Source organism: Apus apus, chromosome Z (assembly GCF_020740795.1).
Source record: "Apus apus isolate bApuApu2 chromosome Z, bApuApu2.pri.cur, whole genome shotgun sequence".
In the NCBI taxonomy this organism is placed as follows: Eukaryota; Metazoa; Chordata; class Aves; order Apodiformes; family Apodidae; genus Apus; species Apus apus.
Window position 1 is genome coordinate 25,867,281 of NC_067312.1, and position 22,873 is coordinate 25,890,153.

At 41.9% G+C, this 22,873-nt stretch overlaps 1 protein-coding gene across 4 annotated transcripts in view; it reads right to left on the reverse strand.

Annotated features, from left to right (window-relative positions):
* Positions 1-22,873, reverse strand: part of IQGAP2 (IQ motif containing GTPase activating protein 2) — a 124,116-nt gene that overhangs the window by 93,306 nt on the left and 7,937 nt on the right. For all 4 annotated transcript variants that reach the window (XM_051642038.1, XM_051642041.1, XM_051642039.1 and 1 more), the window contains exon 2: positions 9,377-9,476. In XM_051642038.1, coding sequence (XP_051497998.1) covers positions 9,377-9,476 — 100 coding nt within the window. The remainder of the gene's footprint in view (positions 1-9,376; positions 9,477-22,873) is intronic.

Genomic DNA, 22,873 nt, shown 5'->3' on the forward strand with positions numbered 1-22,873 from the left:
CACACTAGGAAACAAACACACGAGTGCCCTGAGCACACCATAGCAAGGCAACTCCTGTGTAGCAAGGGGTGCTTGGCTGCAGGAACCACTGCAGCTTTTATTGATTACTTCATGCACAAATTCTGCCTTGGCCCTACAAGACGCAGAGTATTAAGGAACAGAATAAGTGTAACAAAAAGCATTGGGTTTAAGGCAATTTTATTCATTATAGGAGTTCATCTTACACACTTACTGTGTCAGATTTTATAATACTCCCATCCTCTTTGATGGTAACCAAATTTTAGAAATACTCATAGTACTATAGTTGGGAGAAGAACTCAAGTTATTAGACCAGCTTTATCATTTCCCTTGTGGAGTGAATGCACCACCAATAACTCAAAAGCTTTAACAAACCAGGTGGGAGCAATAAGAGCCAGGATTAGAATCCAAGCTTTCATCTCTCTGGCCTCGCAAAGTGAATAGGGTACTCCAGCACCACAGGCATTTATGGCACATCTTTATGATTGGAAATCTATGAGCTCTCATCCCAGGTCAAGTTAGCTGTTTCTCCTCTGGGTGTCTGGAAAATTATGCATGCAGTTAACCATCATCCTGCCAGAATAAATCTGTACCAAATGCCACAACAACAAATTACTTGTCAACACATCTCAACTCAACTCTAATAAAAACAAAACCTTGCAAGATTCTTTCCCCTTCAAGCTGGTAGAGCTGTTGCACTTGCTACTAGCAGAGTTGCTATGCTTCCAAACCAGAACCTGCCTAGTGTTTAGTCACTGGAAGCCATGCAAACCTTCCTACCACGTCAAGCTTTAGAGCAGCTCCATTCATTCACTTGAGAGGATTCATTCACAGCCCTGCTCCCAGACTCCAATTTATCAGGCACAAAACTCATTCATGGCTCTTAGTCTCTACTTCTGAAATCAATTTCAGGCCTTAGTTGTCAGGGATTATGCTATCCTGCAGCAGAAACAGTGGAATTCATTAACTGTTCAAGGCCACGTCCTGCTGCCACTGCAGAAACAAACCACTACCTCACCTCTTTATTTTAAACTTAACACAAGGCTAATTCTGAATACATACACTGTGGGAAATTACAGGAAGGATATTTTGGGCTACCATTTCTCTTTTTACAAACAGAAACAGGTAACTCTGTGGATTGTTTTCTCATCTACACATGCACTGGTACCCAAGATGTCCTCTGACCACCTGATGAGATTCAGAACTGCAAAATTAAAACCTTGGCAAGGAATATTTTTTGTTTGGGTTTTAAATAAAACATTCCTTTGCAAATGTGACTGAGTTAGTTTAAGTTATACTAACTCAAGAATGCATACTGGTTCCTGAACTCTGTTGGAAAACAGAAACATCACTTAAACTTTCCAAAGAATGGCTTGGTTTAAAGAACCTTTTCTCTGTCAACATTAAATCTGAGATTGAAGGATTACCCTGAAATGTCTCTTCCTGTGCACTAACAGAAAGTGTATAAGCGATTGGAAGAAACATGGGCACCTGGAAAACAAGAAATAGTGAAGCACCAAGAACCATTTTCACAGCCCTTAATCTAGTGAGGTGGAGAGAATGATGGTTTTGCTTGACCCCATACAAAAGTCTGCACACACCTATATCTACATCTATCAACAAAACAAGCAAAAGCAATTATGGAGGCTGTCATGCTATCATCTTCAAAACAGTGGCTGCAGAGCATTAGGAAGAAGTGGTCTCTACAAACATCTGAGCTTCTGCAAGTCGCATACATGCTCTTAGCAACACCAGGACATTGCTATACCCCACGTCTTAATAGCTCCTTGAATTTAAATGCAGGCAAGTAGAAAGCCATCTTTCTTAAAGCACATGAACCACTGAGACCAGCAGCAATAAAAGTACCATACAGTACACAAACTGAGCCACACAACCCTGGCTGCTTAACCAGCTTGGTTATCAGTCTGAACACATCTTGCTTTAAACAGCATCTTCCCAAGTCCTGCCAGCAACTAACTCTTTCAACTGCTACACATCCCATGGTAGGGAACACTGGGTTATGCAATAGCTGTATCTACTAATGAAGGATTTACATGGTCTGTAGTGAGCAACATCAATAACCAAAGCCCTTTCTAGCATTACTCCATACCTAAAGACAGGAGGTACAAACTGTCACAGGGATTCCTCTCCAGTCAGTGAATTGTTGAGAATTCTGCACCAAAAGTGATCTTAAGGGAACCCAGACTTACATCCCTCAGCCTTATCCCATAAAGTGCTTGCCTGCAGTAGCTGGAAGGCAAAAGCCAGGGGCAAGGTCATACCTACACATTCAGTCAGCACTGATGTTTCCACTCCTGCATTGTTTTCCCAACCCAGAACTGGAGGTATAGTGGTACATTGGTTCTTTTGTAAATTTCAACAATTACTGGACCAATGTTAGGATCTTCAGTCCCAAAGAATTAGCTAAGCAAGTTGTAGGGACCTCAATTTCTAGCATACATAGAGCTAAAGGAAAAGCCACCTGCTCTGGAAGCATGTATCTTGTGAACACTCAATTTCTTGTTTCCAATACACCGAGATCCCACCAGCACATACCTGTGGGCTCCTCACTATCAGCAGTGGTCTACACCAAGTAGTGCTACAAAGGGCACCAAGTTGCTTCCTCATCTCTTCTGATCTATGAAGACCCATTCATATCTCTACACAGCAGTTTCTGAAAAAACCTGAATAAACACTTCTTCCTAAGATCAACATCTCTCCAGGACATGGCAGTTGGGAAAGGAGGATCTCAGCATGTGAAAAGTACACTCCTGTTGCAAGGAAGCTGTTAAAAGGCAGATTCCCTAAGCCCAGGCAATTTCCTCCTCCAGTTCAAAGCAAAGAAACAAGACCACATAAAGCTTTTTTAACGCTACACTAGAGTTATGAACAACATTTGTGCCAGGCACAATGCACCACTGACTGGTCAGCTACACCAGCACTGCAGCAGACAACCATCACAGCCCTCAGTCCCATCTGGGTGGCATGGGCACACAGGACAGGTGCCCTGGCAAACATGCCATGATTTATTCCATCATTAACACACAGGGAAGTTAAAGCCTTGGCTGCTCTCAGATTAATAGGCTCTACAACCTGACTTACTGAGCAGAGTCCAAACAGTGCAGAAGGACCTACCCAGTGGTTAAGAACAGTTAAGCACTCCAACTCTAAGCAAAGGATAAAATGCCCTTCCATCCCACAGTTACTGTCAGTTTCTTCCCAACTGCAACTTCATATGAGTCCCTTAAGGTGCAAACCTCAAGTCTCTCTGCTACCTCCAATATCCATAGCTGTGTTCCTCCCTGCACAACACAACGTCAAGCTGTCCTTTACTGTACTTTCAGATGTGGAAGTTCTGGTTGGTGATGTGCAAGAATTCCTGCCAACCTCCCCTGGTAGCCTGCTTCCCTACTTCTTGGTGTGCTCCACAGGATACCAAAATGACTCAGCTACTACTGATAGCCTAGTAAGGTCACCTGAGGTTACACCTAATATTAACTAGAAGCTATTCTGCTTGCAGAATGAAGCCATCCATTTGATCTGAGAAGCAGCTAGTCTTATGGGTGGCATATAAAGTCAAACATGCAAAGAGGAAAGTGACAGAGAAATGAAAATGCCATGTGCTCTCCTGGTGAAGTTTAACTTAGAAACTACAGCAATACAAGGGCAGCAAAGCATGACCTAGCTTCAGATTTGTCACTCTCCTATTACCAAAAGAATCATAATTCCTTTACAAAAGCATGGTGACTAAAAGAAAGATGAAAAGCTTTGGGAAAGAGAACCAGCCCAGAAGTGACTGTACTATCAGCTTCAGAGCATGCTATGGGATACGTGCCATATGGTTTAGTCTCCAAAAAAACAGAAGTAACATCCATCATTACTCAGCAGCATTATTCCACAGCTATACACGCTGAGCAATGACCCGTAACATGTGCATGAATTACCTCAACATCCCATCAAGCAGGTCAATGCACCCTGTACAGAAACTAGCACAAAGGTTTCTCTCCTTTAGATCTTAATAGTAAGACTTTTCATATGCAAATATTACTGTATTATTGATTGATATCACTGACACTTGCGTATGAGAACTCTGACATACCTGCACAACTGTGTAACTATGTGGAACAATTCAATTGCTGGCAGCCTGTCTGCTAGGTAAGTACCCTTGAGGATCAAAGCACATAACAGCAAGTATACTTTGATTAATATTTCTGTGCAGACTGAGCTGCTTCAGGGACGAGTATATCCCAGCTAAGTAGTGTTCTTTCAAGAATTTCATCTCATGAAGAACCTTAATTTCAAACATTTGGCCTCTACAGAGCTGCTGCCAGCCACGTTCACTGGTGCTTTGTTAAGCTTAAAGCAGGCAGAGGCAGAGACATGCCAAAGTTCATAAACTACCATGTGTCAATAGATCACCACTCCCAGAAGAACAATTTTTCTGACAAACCCATACAAAACAGGTTACCAAGAAGTACCTTAAGATTTTCTGCCTGTAGTCAGCTAGTTGTGCAGATATATATTACAATTATATGCACTTACCTCTAACCACAGTGCTTTAAAGATTTGCTGTAGTCTGAAAGAAAAGGACTAAAAATAGAGAATTTGAGTAGCTTTAATTCACTCATGAGCTGCCAGGGCTGCACAGTTGCTACAACTTTGCACATGAAAAACAACAGCAGGAAGCCTGGCAGAATTCTCTTGTAGTACCAAGCATTCATAGGACCCCAGTACGTCCTGAGGAACAAGGTGGACTCCAAAGTAACCCTCCATGGTCCCACAGTAATGACAGCTGGAGCAACTAGAGCTTTGTAGTGTGCTATGGTACTACAAACCAAAGCAAATTAGGTACTTCAGTATTTGACATTTTTGGCATGTTAAGCTGCAAGTAAATTTTTAGACAGAAGCTTCCAACTGTGGCCTCAGTGGCAATACTGCAACTACCCATTGCAAACCAATTTAACAAAAAGCACTACAATGAAGGAGGCAGATTTGCAACCTAAAATGCGTAATTTGATATTCTATCATAAATAAATTGGAAAAGAATGAGGATTTACACTTTCAGAATAAAAAAATACTTCTCAAAAGACATTTTCAGGACAGTTTTCCTTGACTGTATATTGCTCTAGCATGGAAGCTAAAGCTTTCACAGAAGTTTTTGTCCCATTGCATGGCTTGAGAAGGAAATGTAAAAAGAAATAAGACCAGTGCTGGCAGTTCTGAAACTGCAGCATATACTTTGAGAAACAAAATGTATTCTCTATCATGCAGAGAGGGACAAGGTTGTAAAATGAGGCCTCCCATAGTTCAAATACAAGTTTGGCATAACAAGGTATAATTTCCAAGAAGCCAAGAGAAGCAGTGTCTGCTTAATTATGGATTATTATAACTCTAGCCAGCCACAATAGATTTACTACAATCTCAATTATATGCCAAAGCTTCAATCATGGTTTATAATCCCTCATTTACAAAGTGGTAATTGCACATCTGCAGAGACTGGCAACAGCAAAAGCCAAACTCAGGGCATAATATAATGTCCTTGGTATTCTGAAGGTGATCTTTGTAAAGGAGGATGTTGTGGTAAATTTTACCTATTAAAATTAACCTAATTCAGTAAAACATTAGGGCTCGTGACACATCTGTTCATGCTCTTCTTAAGCATTTGTTATGTAACAGAAGAATTTCTCAAGTGGTACTGGAAATGTATTGGTATAATGTCTGGACAGCTTCTATTAGAGGCACCCATGGCTACATTTCTTGAAGTGAGAAAATAATTTCTCGAAATTGCTTATCCTCAACTTTATTCTCAGGAGTTCAAGGACCCTGGATACTACCATTTTTTCCTATACTTTTTAGTATGCAGTAAACTTGCCCTAAAGACAAAAACAATAAATCAAACAACACACATGAGCAATCAAAATCTGTGACTTTGGGGGGAAAGGGCCAGCAACCTAAGGGAACAAAATGGTTTTTTCTCCTATATCAAATATAACAGCCTATTCAAACACTAGTCATCTCTGCAGACATTACAAGCCTGTTCATTGTGTTTAAAAACAATTTCCTACGCTATATACATAGAGCAGATACTGTACCTAGCTCAGAAAGTATTTGAAGAACCATCAGCTAGCAGTGACAGGATTCTTCTTCCATGTTAAACTTGGAAAGTTTTTATTAAAGTTTAGCTACAGGAAGTGAGTGTGCAAACAGTGATCTGAAAACAGCTGAAAGTACACATTCTTCAGCAGTCTAATTAACTCTGGAATTTCAAAATGCAGAGCTCCTATAAATTTGTATTTTGATTACAAATACGGTGAGAACAAAACAACTCCTGGCATACTACTGTCCAAGCCATAGTCTGCCCCAAGCTTTTGCTATTTATTGCTTATTTCAGTATTCATATACTCTTCAATATTGGCCAAAGCACATTGCATTTGCACACTGCTGATTAACCTATTTGTTGTCATTCCAGCAGCTGCCAACTGAATGGAAAAACTCCTTGCTTCACCCATTTAGTGTTCTTGCTTTCATTGCTATCCATACTGTCCTGAATCCTAAAAAAACCTTCTCTGTTCATTCCAGTTTTATAGAAACAGGGAACCTTGCAACTGTAAACAGAAATCAGATACATCAGAGACGCAGTTCCCACTGTCAGGTTTTGCCCAGGAGGGCACAGCTGGGAGTAAGCAGGCACTGAGGGCACCATCCTGCCTCCAGCAACCCACTGCCACAGCAAACAGCTGGGAAGGGCTCTGCTCATTCCCCAGGGGCTGCTCTGGTGCTGTGGAGCAGGAGCAAGCACCCAGCTGGGGCCCCTCAACTCAGCAGCAGCAAAAGCTGATCCATCCCAGCTCAGCAGCGATGAGACCCAGGTATTTCTGCTTGCTTCTGCAAGATTTCTGAGCATTTGTTGCCATGTTGTTTTCACATCAGCAAGTCTGTCTCAGGGCAAAGTCTGATGGTGCAACATTTTGTCAAGAGAGAAGTTTCCTTCACCCTCTTTTCCCCCACAGCCGCTTTGCCCAGCTGAGAGCACACCCAGAACACTAACCACCACCACCCGCCCCACCCCTTCCTCCCTAGTGAGTTCTGGGGCCAGATGCTGAGGCACAGGAGGGGGACACTGCCCAGCACCAGGCTGCCACATCACCTGACAACACAATCCCTTGGAGAGGGAAGCACCAGCTTCCTTACACTGCAATGCAATAGCAAGCAATGGCCATGCACATTACAAGCAAATTCCAGTTTTCCAAATAGAGACCCAGAAATGCTTCCAAGCACCTAACAGTCATGGTTCCAGCTGCAAAGTGCCATCACCTGCTTGAGCAGCTAAAGGAGTGTTTTCTTCTAGGAAAATGCTAATGGCATGAACCCATATGCAAATAAATACATGGAAGAGGAGGGGTTACTCAAAACTTATGCTAATTTAAGTAATTAGTTATAAAAATAACTTCACATATCCTTATGAAATATCAAGGCAGATGCTTCAAATGAACTAGAGGCCTTGAGTTTAAAGTAGCAAGTTGCCCTGGAAAGGGAGAGGGTAAAAAAGCCAGGAAGATAAACTAATAACAGCAATAGAAAAGGCTGGATTTGGAGACCAATAATTATTCCTATCTTGCTAGAAGCCAGCAGGCAGGTGAGTTGCAAATATCAAGGAGGAGAGTAAAATCAAAGCTTGACTCACTGAAGCTTCATGATTTGGAGGAGCTGTTCTAACTTCTCAACAAGTGAGGTGGAGATCTACTCTCCCCCCTTTGCCAAGTGTGTTGCTGCACCCCATCCCCTGCCTCTTGCCAGGGCTGATTGTCCTCTGACCCCTTGATCAGACCAGTCAGCTCACTAAACCACTAGAAAACTAACTCAGCAAAAAAGCTATGAATTTCCTGCCAGCGTGGGGAGCTGACTCAGCTGACCAAGGACAAGCTCTTGCAACTCCACAATGGAGGCAACAGGAATGTGTGGAGCAGGACAGTCCTCTCTGGCAGCAACAAGACACTTGCCATCTTAAACACGTAAACAGGGAACCACTCTGCAGTGGAAAGAGGAAGAAAGGGCAAAGGAGACCATGTTTGCTACAGCAAATGGGACAGCATATTGAACAGGAAGTAAGAATGGCTGATTTTTATAATGTCCCTAGGATAAAACCATTGGCAGCCAGCTGCCCCAGGACTGCAAAATGGGTAACCATCAGTGCCAGGCAGCAATGAGGGTAACAGTGCAGAAACAAAGCCCAGGTCACTGCTTTACAGTTGATTCCTGACTGAGGTACACTGGATTACTCCATTCTGAAGATCTTACAGTTTGTCATTACACCGAGGTTTCCCAGCTTGCACTACTGACTGTCAGAATTAAAATTTTCTTTTTTGTGAAATTCTCCTAGGAAATTCATCCAACTAAAATTTAGGACTAAAAACACCATTGTCAGCAAACGCAGAGCAGAAGTAAGACACCTAGCCAGTGATGCCCTGGGCAATCAATTGAGTACAATAGGCATCTTTGAATGTAAAATATGCTTTTACATATTATACTAGCAGTACTTCATACTACTCAAAAATCAAAATGATATTGCACCTTTTTTCCTTGCTCAGTAATAATGAAAAGGTTGTTGAATATTTGGTTTGGCAATGAAGTGTACATAGCACAGTACATTTGCACAAAAGTGATAAAAGCCTTGTGCACTTGCAGATCTGTGCTTCATCACAGGCTGTTGCTTCAAGAGATGAGCACTCCTGACTGGTGGATTAGAAGATCTAAAGGAAGAGCAGAGTCCAGGTTATCTTATTGCTCTGCCTGCACTTACCACTGAACATTGAGATTACATGGATCATTAACCCAGTAAGAGCTCAGTTGATTTCCTGCTATCTTAGCAACCTCTGTTGGTCCACAAGCACTAGTACCAAGAAGGGAGCATGGTCATGCAGCCAGGAAGATAACAGTTTCTCCAGCTAGTCATATAAGCCAGACAGCTTCTCACAAAACCATAGCCTTAGGTTTAGCATCCAGCCCCTACTGTCTTTTAAGATGGTGACCACAGTAACTCTGAGGAGATTGTCTTGACTGTTTCTTAAACCTTCTTTGAATTAAACTTTTCACACTGGGCATTAGTTTCTCATACTGAATGCTATAAAATTCCAACATTAATTTAATACAAGTAATTAAAAAAGTTTTAATTAAATGTTAGTGCTAAAGAACTCCAAAGGCCTGAATTTATCATAGAATGCTTTGTTTTGGAAGAGACCTGAAAGATTACCTAGTTCCAAATCCTCTGCCATGGGCAGGGACATCTTCCACTACACCAGATTGCTTTAAGTCCTCCTGCATTTAAAGGCCAGGTTTAAGTATGGTTTCATTTACTTACCTTTTTGCTTCTTCTAAGTGGCACAGATACTCATAAGCAATGTTCTGCCGCCTCCTTTCATCCATCTCCTCTGCTGAAAGCCTTTCATCGTCCACAATAGCTGCAAACAGAAACCCATATCAAGTTACACATGAGTCAGGGGTGATTCTTACAGTAGTTTTACTGAGAACCCAGTACTAGAGAAGATAAATTAAAATAGTCATGCCTCTGCCTCAAAAGAGGCCTTTTCTAGCATGGTGCACGAATTTATTTAGATCAGTGAGATGATGCTGCTCTCCACAGAGTGAATTCCTCAAGTTTCACTTGTTCAAAACCATGCATTGCTCTGTCTATGGGCTCAGTTTGGGGGCAGGATGGAGCACTCAAACACGTGGGGCTGACTCCGAGCTATCAGAGTTTCAGTTTACACATCCTCAGAGGTCTGAGGACTCCCAAGGGGAAGGTCAAATCAAGTCAGTGGATGGAGCAGCCTGGTGCTAAGCAGGGCCTCAGCAGTAAAGACGAAGACAACACACTGCAAACATGTCTCAAGGGCAAATCGGGAAACAGCTGCAGCTTCAGGAACCTGTGAAACTGCAACAGACCAAGCTGCCTCGCACTGATGGGGTGATAAGAGCTGTAATCAGACGAGTAAGTCACACTTTTCACACCCCTACTTATTGCCACATCACCTCCCATAAAAGCACTTTCCCAGTGTGAAGGATGACTCTGTCCACATCTCCAGCTGCAAAAGACCCTGATTACTAAAAACTAGTCCCTCATGACCAGTCTCCCTCTCTTTGTAGGGCACAGAAAGCCTCAGTGAGCAAATCCACAATTCTTCCAAAAGTTTCTAATACTGAACCTCAACAACCATACAGTAGGGCTGACTTCTGGGTGAACTTCAATCACACCATGTGAGGCTTTTGGAAAAACCTTCGGCATAAAACAGTTACAAAAATGACTCCCTATTTGTGCTAGTGGCTGCCAGAAGAGCTGGCTCTGCCCTCCCTTGCGTTTCTCAGCCATGCACTCCTGTCACTTCGTGTGAGAGCCGACAACCCTGTACCTGTATCAGAGAACCAAAACAAGGGGCAGCCCTCGCTAAAGAGTGACAGCTACGAAGATACCGGCTTTTAGGAAGATCAGGTCTCTTGTCTGCAGTGCACCTTGCAGGCATGCTGGAATAGGGGCAAGGGAGGGGACGGAGATGTAGGGCTGGGCCAACTGCTTCTGCTGCAGCCCGCTAATCAGTTAGCTGAGAACATCAAGACAGAGTCAGTGAAAAAACACTGGCCCCTCCCATCCGCAAATACACTGAGATAGTTTGTTAGTTCGACTGCTACACAAATTATGCATTCCACTAACAGAGTTTTCAGCAGTCCCCTGACACAGCTGCCTCAGGCAGTGGTTAAACACCTTCTGGTAGCCGATACAGGCAACTCGAGTAAGAGACAGTGTAATGAAGAAGCTAGCCTTTGCAAGCACATGCATCCACTGAAGGCTGTACCTTAAAAAAGCCAACACAGAAGTGATGCCATATGCATCTTATGAAGAACACAAAAGAAATTATACTACTGGCCCATGTTTTGGACTTATGCTGCCACACATTTGTTATCGTATCATAGCTGCTTAAAGCTTTGTAGTTTCAGTTTTATTCATCATGAGCATTGGTATCTCTCATCTTCCTTTGCTTTTAAGATGGCTTTTCCTAATTACCCAGAAGCTTCATACACTAATAAAACAAATACATGTCTCACTCAGAGTCCTTTTTAAGTCTGATAGGTCCAATAAGCGTGACTCACTCTAAAATGAGCTTTCAGATACTGTAATCAGGTCATCACTTGCTATGAACCAAAACATTAGTTTGGAAGCAAACATGAGATGCAGGTAGAAAAGTGCTCAGCCTGGTAAACGGGCTAGGGAGGCTGCTCTACTGCGGCTCTTGCCCACGCTGCCATCAGCACAGCCAGAACATGCTGCTCCCACTCCCTGACCCAGCTCCTCTGCTGCAGAGGGTTCTTGCAAGGACTGATGAGCCACCATGCTGAAATTAAATGTATCACTTCATTACTTGCAACACTGAGCTCCAGGGCCACTTTTCAAACATCGTAACTCTCTTAGCTATGAAAGCCTGAAGGGTGATGACAAGTGCCACCAGAGGAGCCCAGCTGACTGTCTAGGGCTATGGCTCTATTAGACAGGATGAGAGAGCTGATACCACAAGCCTTCATGCCCTATGGCACACTTCCCATGCCCTGCTCCTCTTAGCTCACTAAAAAACCATTTACTTCTGTCCTCCAAACTCAACTCACCACAGCCATAAGCAAAGCAGCAAAAATGACAGCTTGTCTGCATGTAGGAATAAGAAAACCACACAACCCATTTGATAAGAATCTGTCTAGGCGTTTACCTGAATAACACTAATGCTTTACAATCTAGACCTGGATCCACAGGTCCCACCCAACCTCAATAAGGATATCCCATATTGAGCAGCCCTGGCCAGTCTCAAATCCCTCATTAAAATTATTTGCAAAGACTGATTCAGAGGGTGGATGAAGGTGCTGAGATTTTGTGGGATTGTAATAGTTGTTTTGCTTAGGAAACCCTCCAATAACGAGTTAAAAGGGTAAGAGGTGAAACCAAGTAACTTGCAGACACTGAAAAGGGGAAAACCCAGATCCTGTGTAGCGAGATACAGTACCAGCAGCTCACAGGTAGAAAACCAGGCTTCTTTCCTGATAAGGCCAAAGCAGCTGCTTCTGGGCTGAAAATCTGAGCACTGAGAAGGCAAAGCACAGGGAGTGCCAACACTGCCAGTGCTAACATTGGGAGTAGCCTCTTGCAGCACCAGCTTCTGATAAGACTGACCACACTCTTTCCCCTCCAGCATATACTGGCTTCAAAGCAACAGTGATATCACATCAAATAAGTGGTTACAGACACTTAAAAACAGCAATGACAACCAACAGGACAGAGGTGGCCCCAGGACTGAGCTGCAGAGGAAAATACTTTGAAGACTTGGGTCCTTTAAGTCTAGTCTACTATAACTCATTTTGGCAAAGGCTTCAGTCTTTAATTAGAGCCCTACATACAGCTTTCCACAACTTCAAGCATCCTGTGTGTGCATCCATGGAACATGGTGCCCAAGGAGGGGGTTGAGTCACCCTCCCTGGTTGTGTTTTAAAGTTGTCTAGATGTGGCACTTGAGAATATGGCTTAATGCTGGACTTGGCAGAGTAGGGTTAACGGTTGGACTCGATCTTACAGGTCTTTTCCAACCTAAGTGATTCTATGGTTCTATGATCAGTCCAGGCACACCACACAAGCGAGCATGATTTGAAGACAGACAACTCAGCCTTTCTGCCAAACAGGGAAAGCAGTAGTCAGAAGACTGGGAAGATTGATGAAAAAATAAACACGTTTCTGCTGTATTAGTAGCTTCTTGATAGTGCTCCACTCAAAGGGGGAAAGAGTGCTGTGATAAAGCATGCTGTAGGGCAGAGTAAGCAGGGCTGGGCTTAACCTGATGACATGCAGCCCACTAGAAAGGCCAAGATAGATCCAGACATCCACAAAATTTTGCAGCTGACACAAACCAGAGAACATGTCACATGCACACTACATAGAAGTAAAAAAAAACAAAACAGGCATCTAAAATAAATTATTATTTGATTTAACAATTGTGTGACTTTTGGTTTGGAATTGAGAGGAAAAATATCAAACTTTGCCTGGAAGAGGGAATGTTAAGAGTGTATCTGGACTACTGACAAGAACTAATAAAAATGCCTCTGTAAGTAGCCTAAAAGCTCTCAATTTCAACTCATTTTAGATTGTGCTGCCTTGTCAACCATGCAAAGCATGCATGCCAAGACACCAGGTTCCATCATTAGAGATTGCTTCAGGAAAAAACATCAAAGGAAGCGAGTGCATGAAACACTGCATGAAACAGTGAGAAGTATTAAAACTTAAATTGCCACAGCTGATTTTGAACAAACACAAGAACAGATTTATTCTGGCCCTCAGTACGATGTAATAAATGTTGAAGCAAAGTCTTCCCACAACTGATTCAATGGAAATAGAGTCACTAGTAGCAACTTCCTACATATTCTCATTCCACATATTTCTCACCAAAAAATGAAGTCTGTATACCAGGGAGTGTTCATAAATTGAGAGACTCAAGCATCCTCCATCAGCTGACATATTTGACTTATATTCACCCTCATCTTTGTCCAAAATAGCCATCCTGGGTACCACTATCACCAAAGAAGCCAAAGAACAGGCGAGGAAGTAGCTAGGACTAGTGGATTATTATGGATTGCAAAAACTTTCTGATGCACCCTAATCCAAAACAGCCACTCCAGCTGTTGGCAAATGCTTGGAGCTCTGTCAGCTGCTGACCACAGGGCTGCCAAAGCAACCCAAGAAGCAGCACACACCTACAGTCAACATAGCACAAGAAGCATTTATCAAGTCTGACTCAGCATTAGTAGACAACAAAAAAGCATTTCAATCTTCTAGATTTGAGTACCGTTTCAGAAATAGGGCCACCACTTCTGAATCTGCAATATAATTACTGAAACTAGCTATCAGCTCAGGTGTGCAAGAGCCACTGTAGCCACAGACTTATGAATAGTGTCTGGAAAGAGATTTAAAACATCAGGTTCACGTAAAATATGCTAAATTTACACAAGAATTTTAAGAACAAGTACCGGTTGTGTAAATGTTGTCCAAGTTCAGAGTTAACCCTCTTATCACCAGAACTGCATAGATTTTTGGAGGACCCTGGGTCAGAGGCATTATCTACATCAGAGGTCTTACCGGATCTCTCCCATTAGTATGTTTACACTTGAGATGACATTAAATAAGAGGTGTTTTACATTTGCAATAGTTCTCAAATGAACACATGGCTCCATGGATTGTATTTTTAAGTGAAGCTAACTTGAAACTTCTATAATACATAATCAAAGAGCATCCAAGGAAAAGTAACCTGTTTAAATTTATTAATGCAAATTTATGCAACACTTTACAAGGCAGAATTCTAAGTTACTCAGGGATAACAATTCCCCAAACAAACATTTTTGTTACCTTAAAAAAAGGGGGGCTGGAAAGAAACCCTGGAAAACCTACAGCAGCATTTAAGGCTTCCTGGTCATTCATTTGCACTCAGACATATGACCATCTGCAGTAGTTCAAGAACAGCATGCAGCTGCTTCTAGCAGGCAGACTCTTTGATAAGGTGTTTCCTACAGACATACCAAATGACTTGTTATACTGAAGAAGGCAAAGAAAAGGAACAGAGGCTTTTATTTCCCAGGGCCAATCCCTCTCAGTTTCCTGCCACCAGAGACTTTTCCCCATGGAAAGTGAGACATAAGCAAGGAGGAGAGCTCTTTTGGCACTGCAACAGGGATGCTCAATACACAGGGCATTAGAGAGGATGGCAGAACAAGATCCTCTTACAGTGACAGAAAAGAATTTGTAAAGTCAGGATCGAGGGGGAGGTGATACATTAGGAAATATTGTAAAATGCTGGAATAAAAGTTTTTCACCAGAGTATTTGAATTAAACATTAGCCAACCACCATGTTCAGTAGTGCCAGCTCTGCAACATCCTGGCTATGCAGGGGGCAAGGTAAAGCAGTGCTCCAGTCTGCTGGTGAGAAACTTTGCAAATTCTGTGTAGCTTCCCCTCATACCTTCCTGCCTTCTGCACCTGAGCCCATCCTCACAAGTCCAGTATTAGCATGGTGAAAAACATTTAGGTGAGCCATGCTGTAACAGCTGAAAACAAAACCAAAAGCCAAGCCCCTCTTGCACAAAAATTTCCTGACACTTTGCTGGGCATAGCCAGTGCCAGTGAAAGACGAACCTGGTACAACAGGCTCCTGGCAGCATCCCATTTATGTCTGACTGTACCATAAGGATGAGCTGCAAATATGAAGCACCTCCCATCATGCTTCAGTGCTGCAGTTTCAATAAAAAAATCTAGCTGCACTTTAGATAGTCAAGGTGACTTAAAACATTACGTTAAAAGAACATGTAGCTATTTTGTCCTAGCGTGATAGAGGCCAACACATTTAGGGCCATCTTTCTATTCCTAGAAAAATTTGTACATTCACTGCTTTCTGAAATAAAAGCACCGTATGTATGCTTGCCAGGGCATTTTAGCTCCATAGTCCATAGTCACCCCTAGGTCACAATTCAGCTGTTGCTACTGCAGTGGGAGGAGCTTACAGCACTGCCAGGTAGCTGGAAAATACATGGACAGGATTACATGCCCAGATATCAGAAAAACACCACTCAAAGACACAGAGGCAGAAGGAGTTCCTTCTCAGGCCTCCACTACTCAAATAGACTTGCAGGTATCTAATGCAACAACAGTTTATTAAATATGCAGAAGAAACAATGCCAATTTTAACTATGTGAATAGAAATCATTCAGTTAGCTATGAAAAAAATGGCTTTACAGCATCAAGCATCTATTGCAGGTGATCTGCTATTAAGGTATTTAGTACCTACATATCTATTGTTATGCTGGAAAAATTTCTCTTTGCATGAAAAAATTAAGGCTCTGATCAAAACAGCTTTCTATAGAATTCCTCTGTCCAAGACCAGAGTTACAAACTGCCAGCACATGCCCCACAACAATAAAATCAGTTTCTGTTTGCTCCAGTTAAGGTAATGCAGTCCATTCCCTGAACATTTGCTCCAAAGAAAGGCTCTAAACAAAGGCAGACACTGCAAGAACTGAAGAACCTACCATTGCCTGAACTTGGAGGGCAGATTTACTTGAGACAGTAGCTAATACTTTAATTATCAGGCTCTTCAATGTGGCTTTCTTAACATCTTTCCAACATTGAACTACCCCCCCTCCCCTAAAAATGGCTGTATCTCTCCTAATCTGGTTATTACATTATCAAAGGATTCATGCTTAGATTTTCATACAGAAACATAGACACATCTTCTGGCCAGCAGACAGACATTATCCACTCTCACAAACTGTGTGTCACACAGGATCTACAGGGCTACTGTTCGGGACCGGATCTCACTGCCAGACACTGTGCAAACAGGGAAAACAAACACCATTAGCATGAGAATGTTGACAACAGAACTCCAGTAAAAAGACATCCCGATGTAAAATTAAAAATGTTTGTTAAACCAGTCTCTCGAGCTTCCTTATAGAGCCTCATTCCTGTGCATCCACTTTCCCAGATCCTCCTCCACCCATGTCCTTGAAAAAGGTCTTATTTCAGTCTTAAGTCTGCTACAAGTCCAACCACATCCATTTACAGAGACTGAGCACTGTTACAATACATGGATCTTAGGACAATCTTAAAGGGGACAGTGATGCAACAGCAACCACAGCTCATGTTCCTGGAGCCAAGTGTCAAAACTGCTTGATTTCACAGACTACAAAATGCCAACACTGGCAGAAGGCTGTAAGACTCCTCAGACATGTCTCAAGATACTTGAATCCCCACAAAGTTCAGAAAAAGTCTCATTTCACCATACAGATGTAAAACAGCTTGGCATCCAGCACATAACCACACCCACTGCCAGAATGTTTAACATTAGTTTCTGTTTACAGGTACACACATCCTTTACTCTACTTTTAAACCTCAGGCTTTCTGCAGTACCATCAAATGAGACTTCAGTAGAGGAACTATGTTAAAAGACATGAAATAGTTCCAACGTTATCTTATTGCAATAATGACACCAGAGCATGACCATCACTTTTCTGGTAGGGTTTTTTAAGCTTGTGTAGAAAATTAACATGGTTCATTTTTTATCTTAACTTCAGTATAATGTTATGTATATTTAGAACAAGGAGGCAAAGTAATGGAGTTGAAAGTAGTACATGGAAATCCAACTGCAAATAATTTCTTTTAGCTTCCATCTACAACTACAAACTTGAATTCTGATTTATCAATCAGCCTATTGAGAAACTACTTCCACCTACGTTTAACTGCCAGTCTCACTGTCTCCAGCAATACTTCATGCAGGTTCTTAAGAAAATTGTGTTTGTCTTTGCATACTTTGCTGGTCACCTCAAGGCACAACAGGTTTCTCCAAGATCCAGGTGCTCAGAGAACACCTTTAAAACTCTAGCACCTTTCCATGAACTACCCAGTTGACCTTAAAACTCTTTACTAATAAGCCTCAATCTATGTTTCTGAAAAAGCTGCAAGCCTAAGGAAGCACTCAGACTGATGGCTCCTGAAGAGGCAGAACACCAACTGTAAGTCATTTCTCTCCCTTATAGGCCATCCAGTCTCCACATGCCTATGCCAAAAACCCATTACCACAGCCAAGCTTGAAGGCAGCTTGAAAAAAGCTACACTGCTAAGTAGCTGGTCTGGTTGTAAGGTTTAGTTTCCACATGCTTACAGCAAGAATTAAATTTTTTCATGTGGGCTTTAAAAAGCTCAATATTTTGAAAAGGATGATTAGTCAGATTAGTACATCACTGGAGACTCAAGGCATTCAAAATAATATTGCACATTCCAACAGGAATTTCCAACAGGCTCTCCTTCTCCAGAGGTGAATTCATGAGGAAACAAATAGTAAAAAAGTGAAAGGTTCCACTGTCAGCTTTATACTTTCACTGCTTTCTTAGATAAAGAAGTTGTCCTCTGAACTCCATGTATTTTGACACATTTACCATTTGCTCTGTTCTTTTCACTAGAATTTATTTAACCTGATTTGTTTTTATTAACAATACACATTAACCATCCTCAATAAAAAGAGCCAAAATTTTACCACATGGATTCCATTTCCTTATGTTCTACCTACTGTGACCTCAGCTCAACTTAACACAAGCAGAATATAAATTAAATACTGGTAAGTCTAATACTGCCAGGCTAGTAAAATACACTACTCAACTACAAAAGATTTAGAAAAAATATTAGTGTCTCCTGCACGCCTCAGTATCAGGCCTGTAAACGGGTTTATAAAGAAGAAGAATTCTAAGTGTCTTGTGTAAAAAAGCCATCAATTTGATTTTTAGCATCAGTAAGTTTAGATTTCATTTCTCTCTGAAAAATATTCCCAGTATATCAGTAATTCAAATGCATAAGCACAGCTACATAAAAGTAGGATTGACTTGTGAGGGGTTAAATACTTGGAAAATTACCCAAGAAAGTGTGAAAAGCTCATCTGAAAAACGTGCAACTCTACACAAGGAGCTGGACGCAGAAGCAAAACCAGTTAACAGCAAAAGGACATGTGCCTGCAGCCTTCTGCTGAACTCCAAGGCAACTTTCATTATGGGTAGTCACACCATCAACCACCCGTGGCCACTGCCCCACCCATAAACGTTTGTGAATCAAGCACAGGGCGGAAAGGCACTGCAGAAGCAGAGTGGAAGAACAGGAAAGAGGGGCTGGAGACCATGGGGGAAGGGCCGGCTGCAGACTGAACTCACCACAGTGACCTCAGGAAACCCAAATTCAGGTTTACCCACCCCCTGTCTGTTCACACACATTGATGTTGACCCACAGCTCTATCATACTCCTATTGCTGCCATTTTAGACACTGCTGTGCAAACAGCAGCTAGGATCACCCTAATTAAGCTGTTAAAGACACCTCAGCCAACCCACAGGACCAGAATAGAGAGCAAATCTTAGTGTGGCAAAGGGGCTGAAGGGACTGAAGAAGCTAAGATGTCTGACAAGAGCTGCTGTTACTTTACCAGAAGGCAAACAAGTTGAAGTCCACAAGGAAGAGCCTAACACTAAGGTTTTTGCTCACTGCTGTTACTGTTTGGTAGAGATTCAAAAAGGCTAATGGCCATTAAATAGTAACCAATTAAGATAATACCCTGCAAATGCTGCACAGGATTTTTTACCTTGTTCAATTTCTTTGTCAGTCTTGAAAGTTTAAAAAAAGCTCATCTGCATTACAATCTGAGACCAGAACAGTGATTTATAGATACACTTGTAGTAAATCCTTACTACCTGGAGGCTGGCTGGGGAAGCACTACTCTTGGCTGTGAGAAAGACAAGAACAGGGACAGGGGAAGTGAGAGGCAGGGGAAGGGAAAAGCCACTCACATCACCTGAAAAAGAATATAGCATATTTTATCTGGGAGGAAAACATTGCCAAATGGATTCAATATTGAGAACACTGACACTAAAAAGCTTCCTACAAGCAAACTCACAGTACAGTACCTATCTGGAAGAAATGTGGTAAGGTGTAGCGAAAGGAACAGAAAAGGAGGATGGCAAGCCTGGGGTGAAAGAAAGAGCACTTGAGAAGAAAGCTGAGTTACTCAGTGATACTCAGACAAGAGCTACATGACTCTGAGGGTGTGAACCATAAGACTCAGGAGCACTGAAATACTTGTCCAGGAAAAGCCATGAGCAAATGCATTACTTAACCGCTAAGTAAATTTGAAATCACCATGAGAAAGACTTTAGTGTAGAAACCCTCAGCACTGATACATCAGGTCTTAATTCTTCCTTTGACAATTCATCATACCCTCCTGCTCCTTCCCCAGCAAGTCTGTTGCAGAGTCCTCGTTCTATCAAAGTCTGAATACATCATCTGCTTCACTCTCCCCACACTCTGAAAGCAGCTCCAAAAAAACACCCAAAATGTTGCAGTACATTTTTCCTTCAAGATAAAAGCACAAGCATGTGAACAAAAGGGAAGTATGCATGCCATGAGGTTTGCAGCCTTAAACTTGGTGAGCACATTTCCCTCTGACTGTCTTGCTTTTCATTCCTAAATAATTATTAGTCACAACATCTCTGAAGTTTGTTATTCAAATTTATTTGATTTGCAGGCACAATGGCTTTTTTTAGTCTTAATGGGAAGAAAAAGTTAAGCATCAGGGATAATACATCTAAAAATAAAAAGACCATAAAATGAGGCTTAACAATTTTAGTATAAAAACTGGCTTAACATTCACAAGAACATAAAGAAATGCTGTGTGATGCAGAGCATCAACATACAGGCATGGCAAGTTTAGGTGATGAGCAGGACTCATGGGCACAGAGGTAGAGAATTAACAGAGCCATGTTGGTTCCTGCCCTCCCTCTTAGCATGCCCGGCTCCCCTGGGAAGGCATCTGAGCCACTTGTGAAACAAGTCCCAAACCTGCTGTGTGCTCAGCAGCCGTTTCTGCAACCAAGATGGCTCAGCACAAGCAGGAACCACAAAAAAAAAGAGAAGGGTGGAGGTGCAGCATCAGGCTCACAATAGGATCTCACCCTAAAACTTCTTGGCCCTGCCAGCTGTGCTCATCCACACAGGGGCAGAAAAGCACAAGAGACGGAGATGCATCTTCCTTGCTTCTGCTTCCAGGATAAGAGGCTACATTAGTTCAGGAAGAACAAGCTCTGTGTATTCATGGAAGCAAAAAGTTCACAGGCTGTCCCATGTCAGCAATGACCTCAGTTATCACTTGAAGCCTGCATGGCTGCCTCAGCTCCACAGTAGGCAAGCAGGTGCTTGCCGAGTTGTTGGAGCTGGCACCACTGGCTCCAGGGTAATCTCCTCCCAGTGCTCCCTGGTAGGTCACTTTGGGAACACACTGCACTGGCAGGCAGATACTGTTTGCAGGGCAATTGCCCACACTGCTTCTGGACAACTCAAGCACTTGTTTCTCATTGACATACATTAATGTATATTACGTTTGCATATATTACATACATACCTAGTAAGAAAATTAATTTTTCCTTCACCATAAGGAGTTAGAACCGTAAGATAGAACAAAAGCACTAAAGATTTAAGTTTCTAACCACAGGAGCAAGGTTTGAAATTAGCAAAACCCCACCCTTTTACTCAGCACATCTAATACCTAAATTTCAAGGCTCAAAACTGCTCTGAGTGACAATGACACACCTACCATTGTGCATATCACTACAAAATAATCAGGAGTGAGCCTCCCAAGTTATCAATAAATTAAGTACTTCCATTTCCAGAAAAAGGCACTCAAGTTTTCACTCAAATCTTACACTAACTTTCTAAGTGTGACTGTATTAGTTTTACTAAATTTATATTTCCTCTCAACTGACACAAAAGGTTGTCAATCTCATCTTGAAGAACTTAATTTTTCAGGTTATTTTCTTGTGCCTATTCCATAGCTCACTTGAAAAAGTAAAGCTTGGATTAATGCAGCAAGTACTGATGACAGGACAGCCCCTCTGCTGCCTTGAAACCGTTTCTACTAATTAAAGCACTGCTAAATGTCAATCGTGAATAAAATATCAGGAGTATATATAAAGATTTGTGTATACACCTCAAAACAAGCATTCTGCTTCAACGCACATAAACTTATAAAATTCAGATGTTTGCAAGCTTTGAAGTCTTTACCCAACAAGGAAATTCACATGCTCAAGAGCTGAGCACTGACTTTTATCATCCTTTGCATAGCTCTAGTCTGCTTCCTTTGTTGAACCACTGCTGAAAAAAAAAAAAAAATCAAGACTTTTGCTAGGGCCTGCAATGGTTCTTCCTCCAAGCTCTGTCCTTATTTCCAGCTCACACTCTGTGGTCAGCCTCTTTATACTAAGGCATTTACACCTGCTACAGGGAGCAGAGCAAACTGAAAAAATAGCTCCTCCATCAGAAGATCCTGCCCAGGTGGAGTCATCGCTGTTCCTGTCCTTTATGGGAACTACTTCTGCAGAGACCCAGCCTTACCACAAGCCTTGTTCATCAGCAGTACTTCTGCTTTTTCCTGGCTGGCACACTAAAGGCTGCCAAGAGCACAATTAAAATACTTCTACATAACTGGTAACAGTTTTCATGCAATGGTCAACTTGCAAGAAACTTTACAAATTTAGGAAATCAGATTGAAATAACTTGACTGGATGTAAACTTGCATCTCAAATGTGCCCAAGATGCTAATGCAGGCCAATTCTGCTACTCCTAAAGAAATAAAAAACTTGACTGCTAATTTCTTGAACCTTTTGGGTAGTTCAGATATGGGTAGCATTTGCATCCTGGACAAAAGCAGCCTATCAGTCAGCACTGACCTGCCATACTTTTAAGAAAAAGAACAAAGATGAGTATTACAGAAATCCACCCCTATTTTTATCAGAAGTTTCTGTAAACATTTATGAGGCTACTTCATTTTGTTGAACTGTGGGGGGGAAAAAAAGGGGAAACTGCCTTGGTTCAGTGTTACAGGGAACTCCAGCCCTTGTTTTGCTACCCACAACACTAAGAAATTTGATTTATTTTGTTCTAAAATAACTCAGTGAAATCTTCAGCAAAACCATGTGACCTTACTTCCCATGATCTATATGAAGATAAAAACAGGAGCACAAGCAAGGAGCTTGCTTTACATGTGACAAAAGCTAAGTTTTTTTCTGGAACTTTCTAACCCGTTTGTTAAACATCACTACCATAGCAAGAGGTGATATGAATTAAAAGTGGCAGACAGTCACATCCAATCCTTAGAGGTAAGGTGTCTTCCCACCTTCAGTTGTCAGCTGCCACACAACTTCAAATGCCTAACCAAGGCTGGTTCATCTCCTGACCTCCACTAAATCACAGTGAAGAAATCT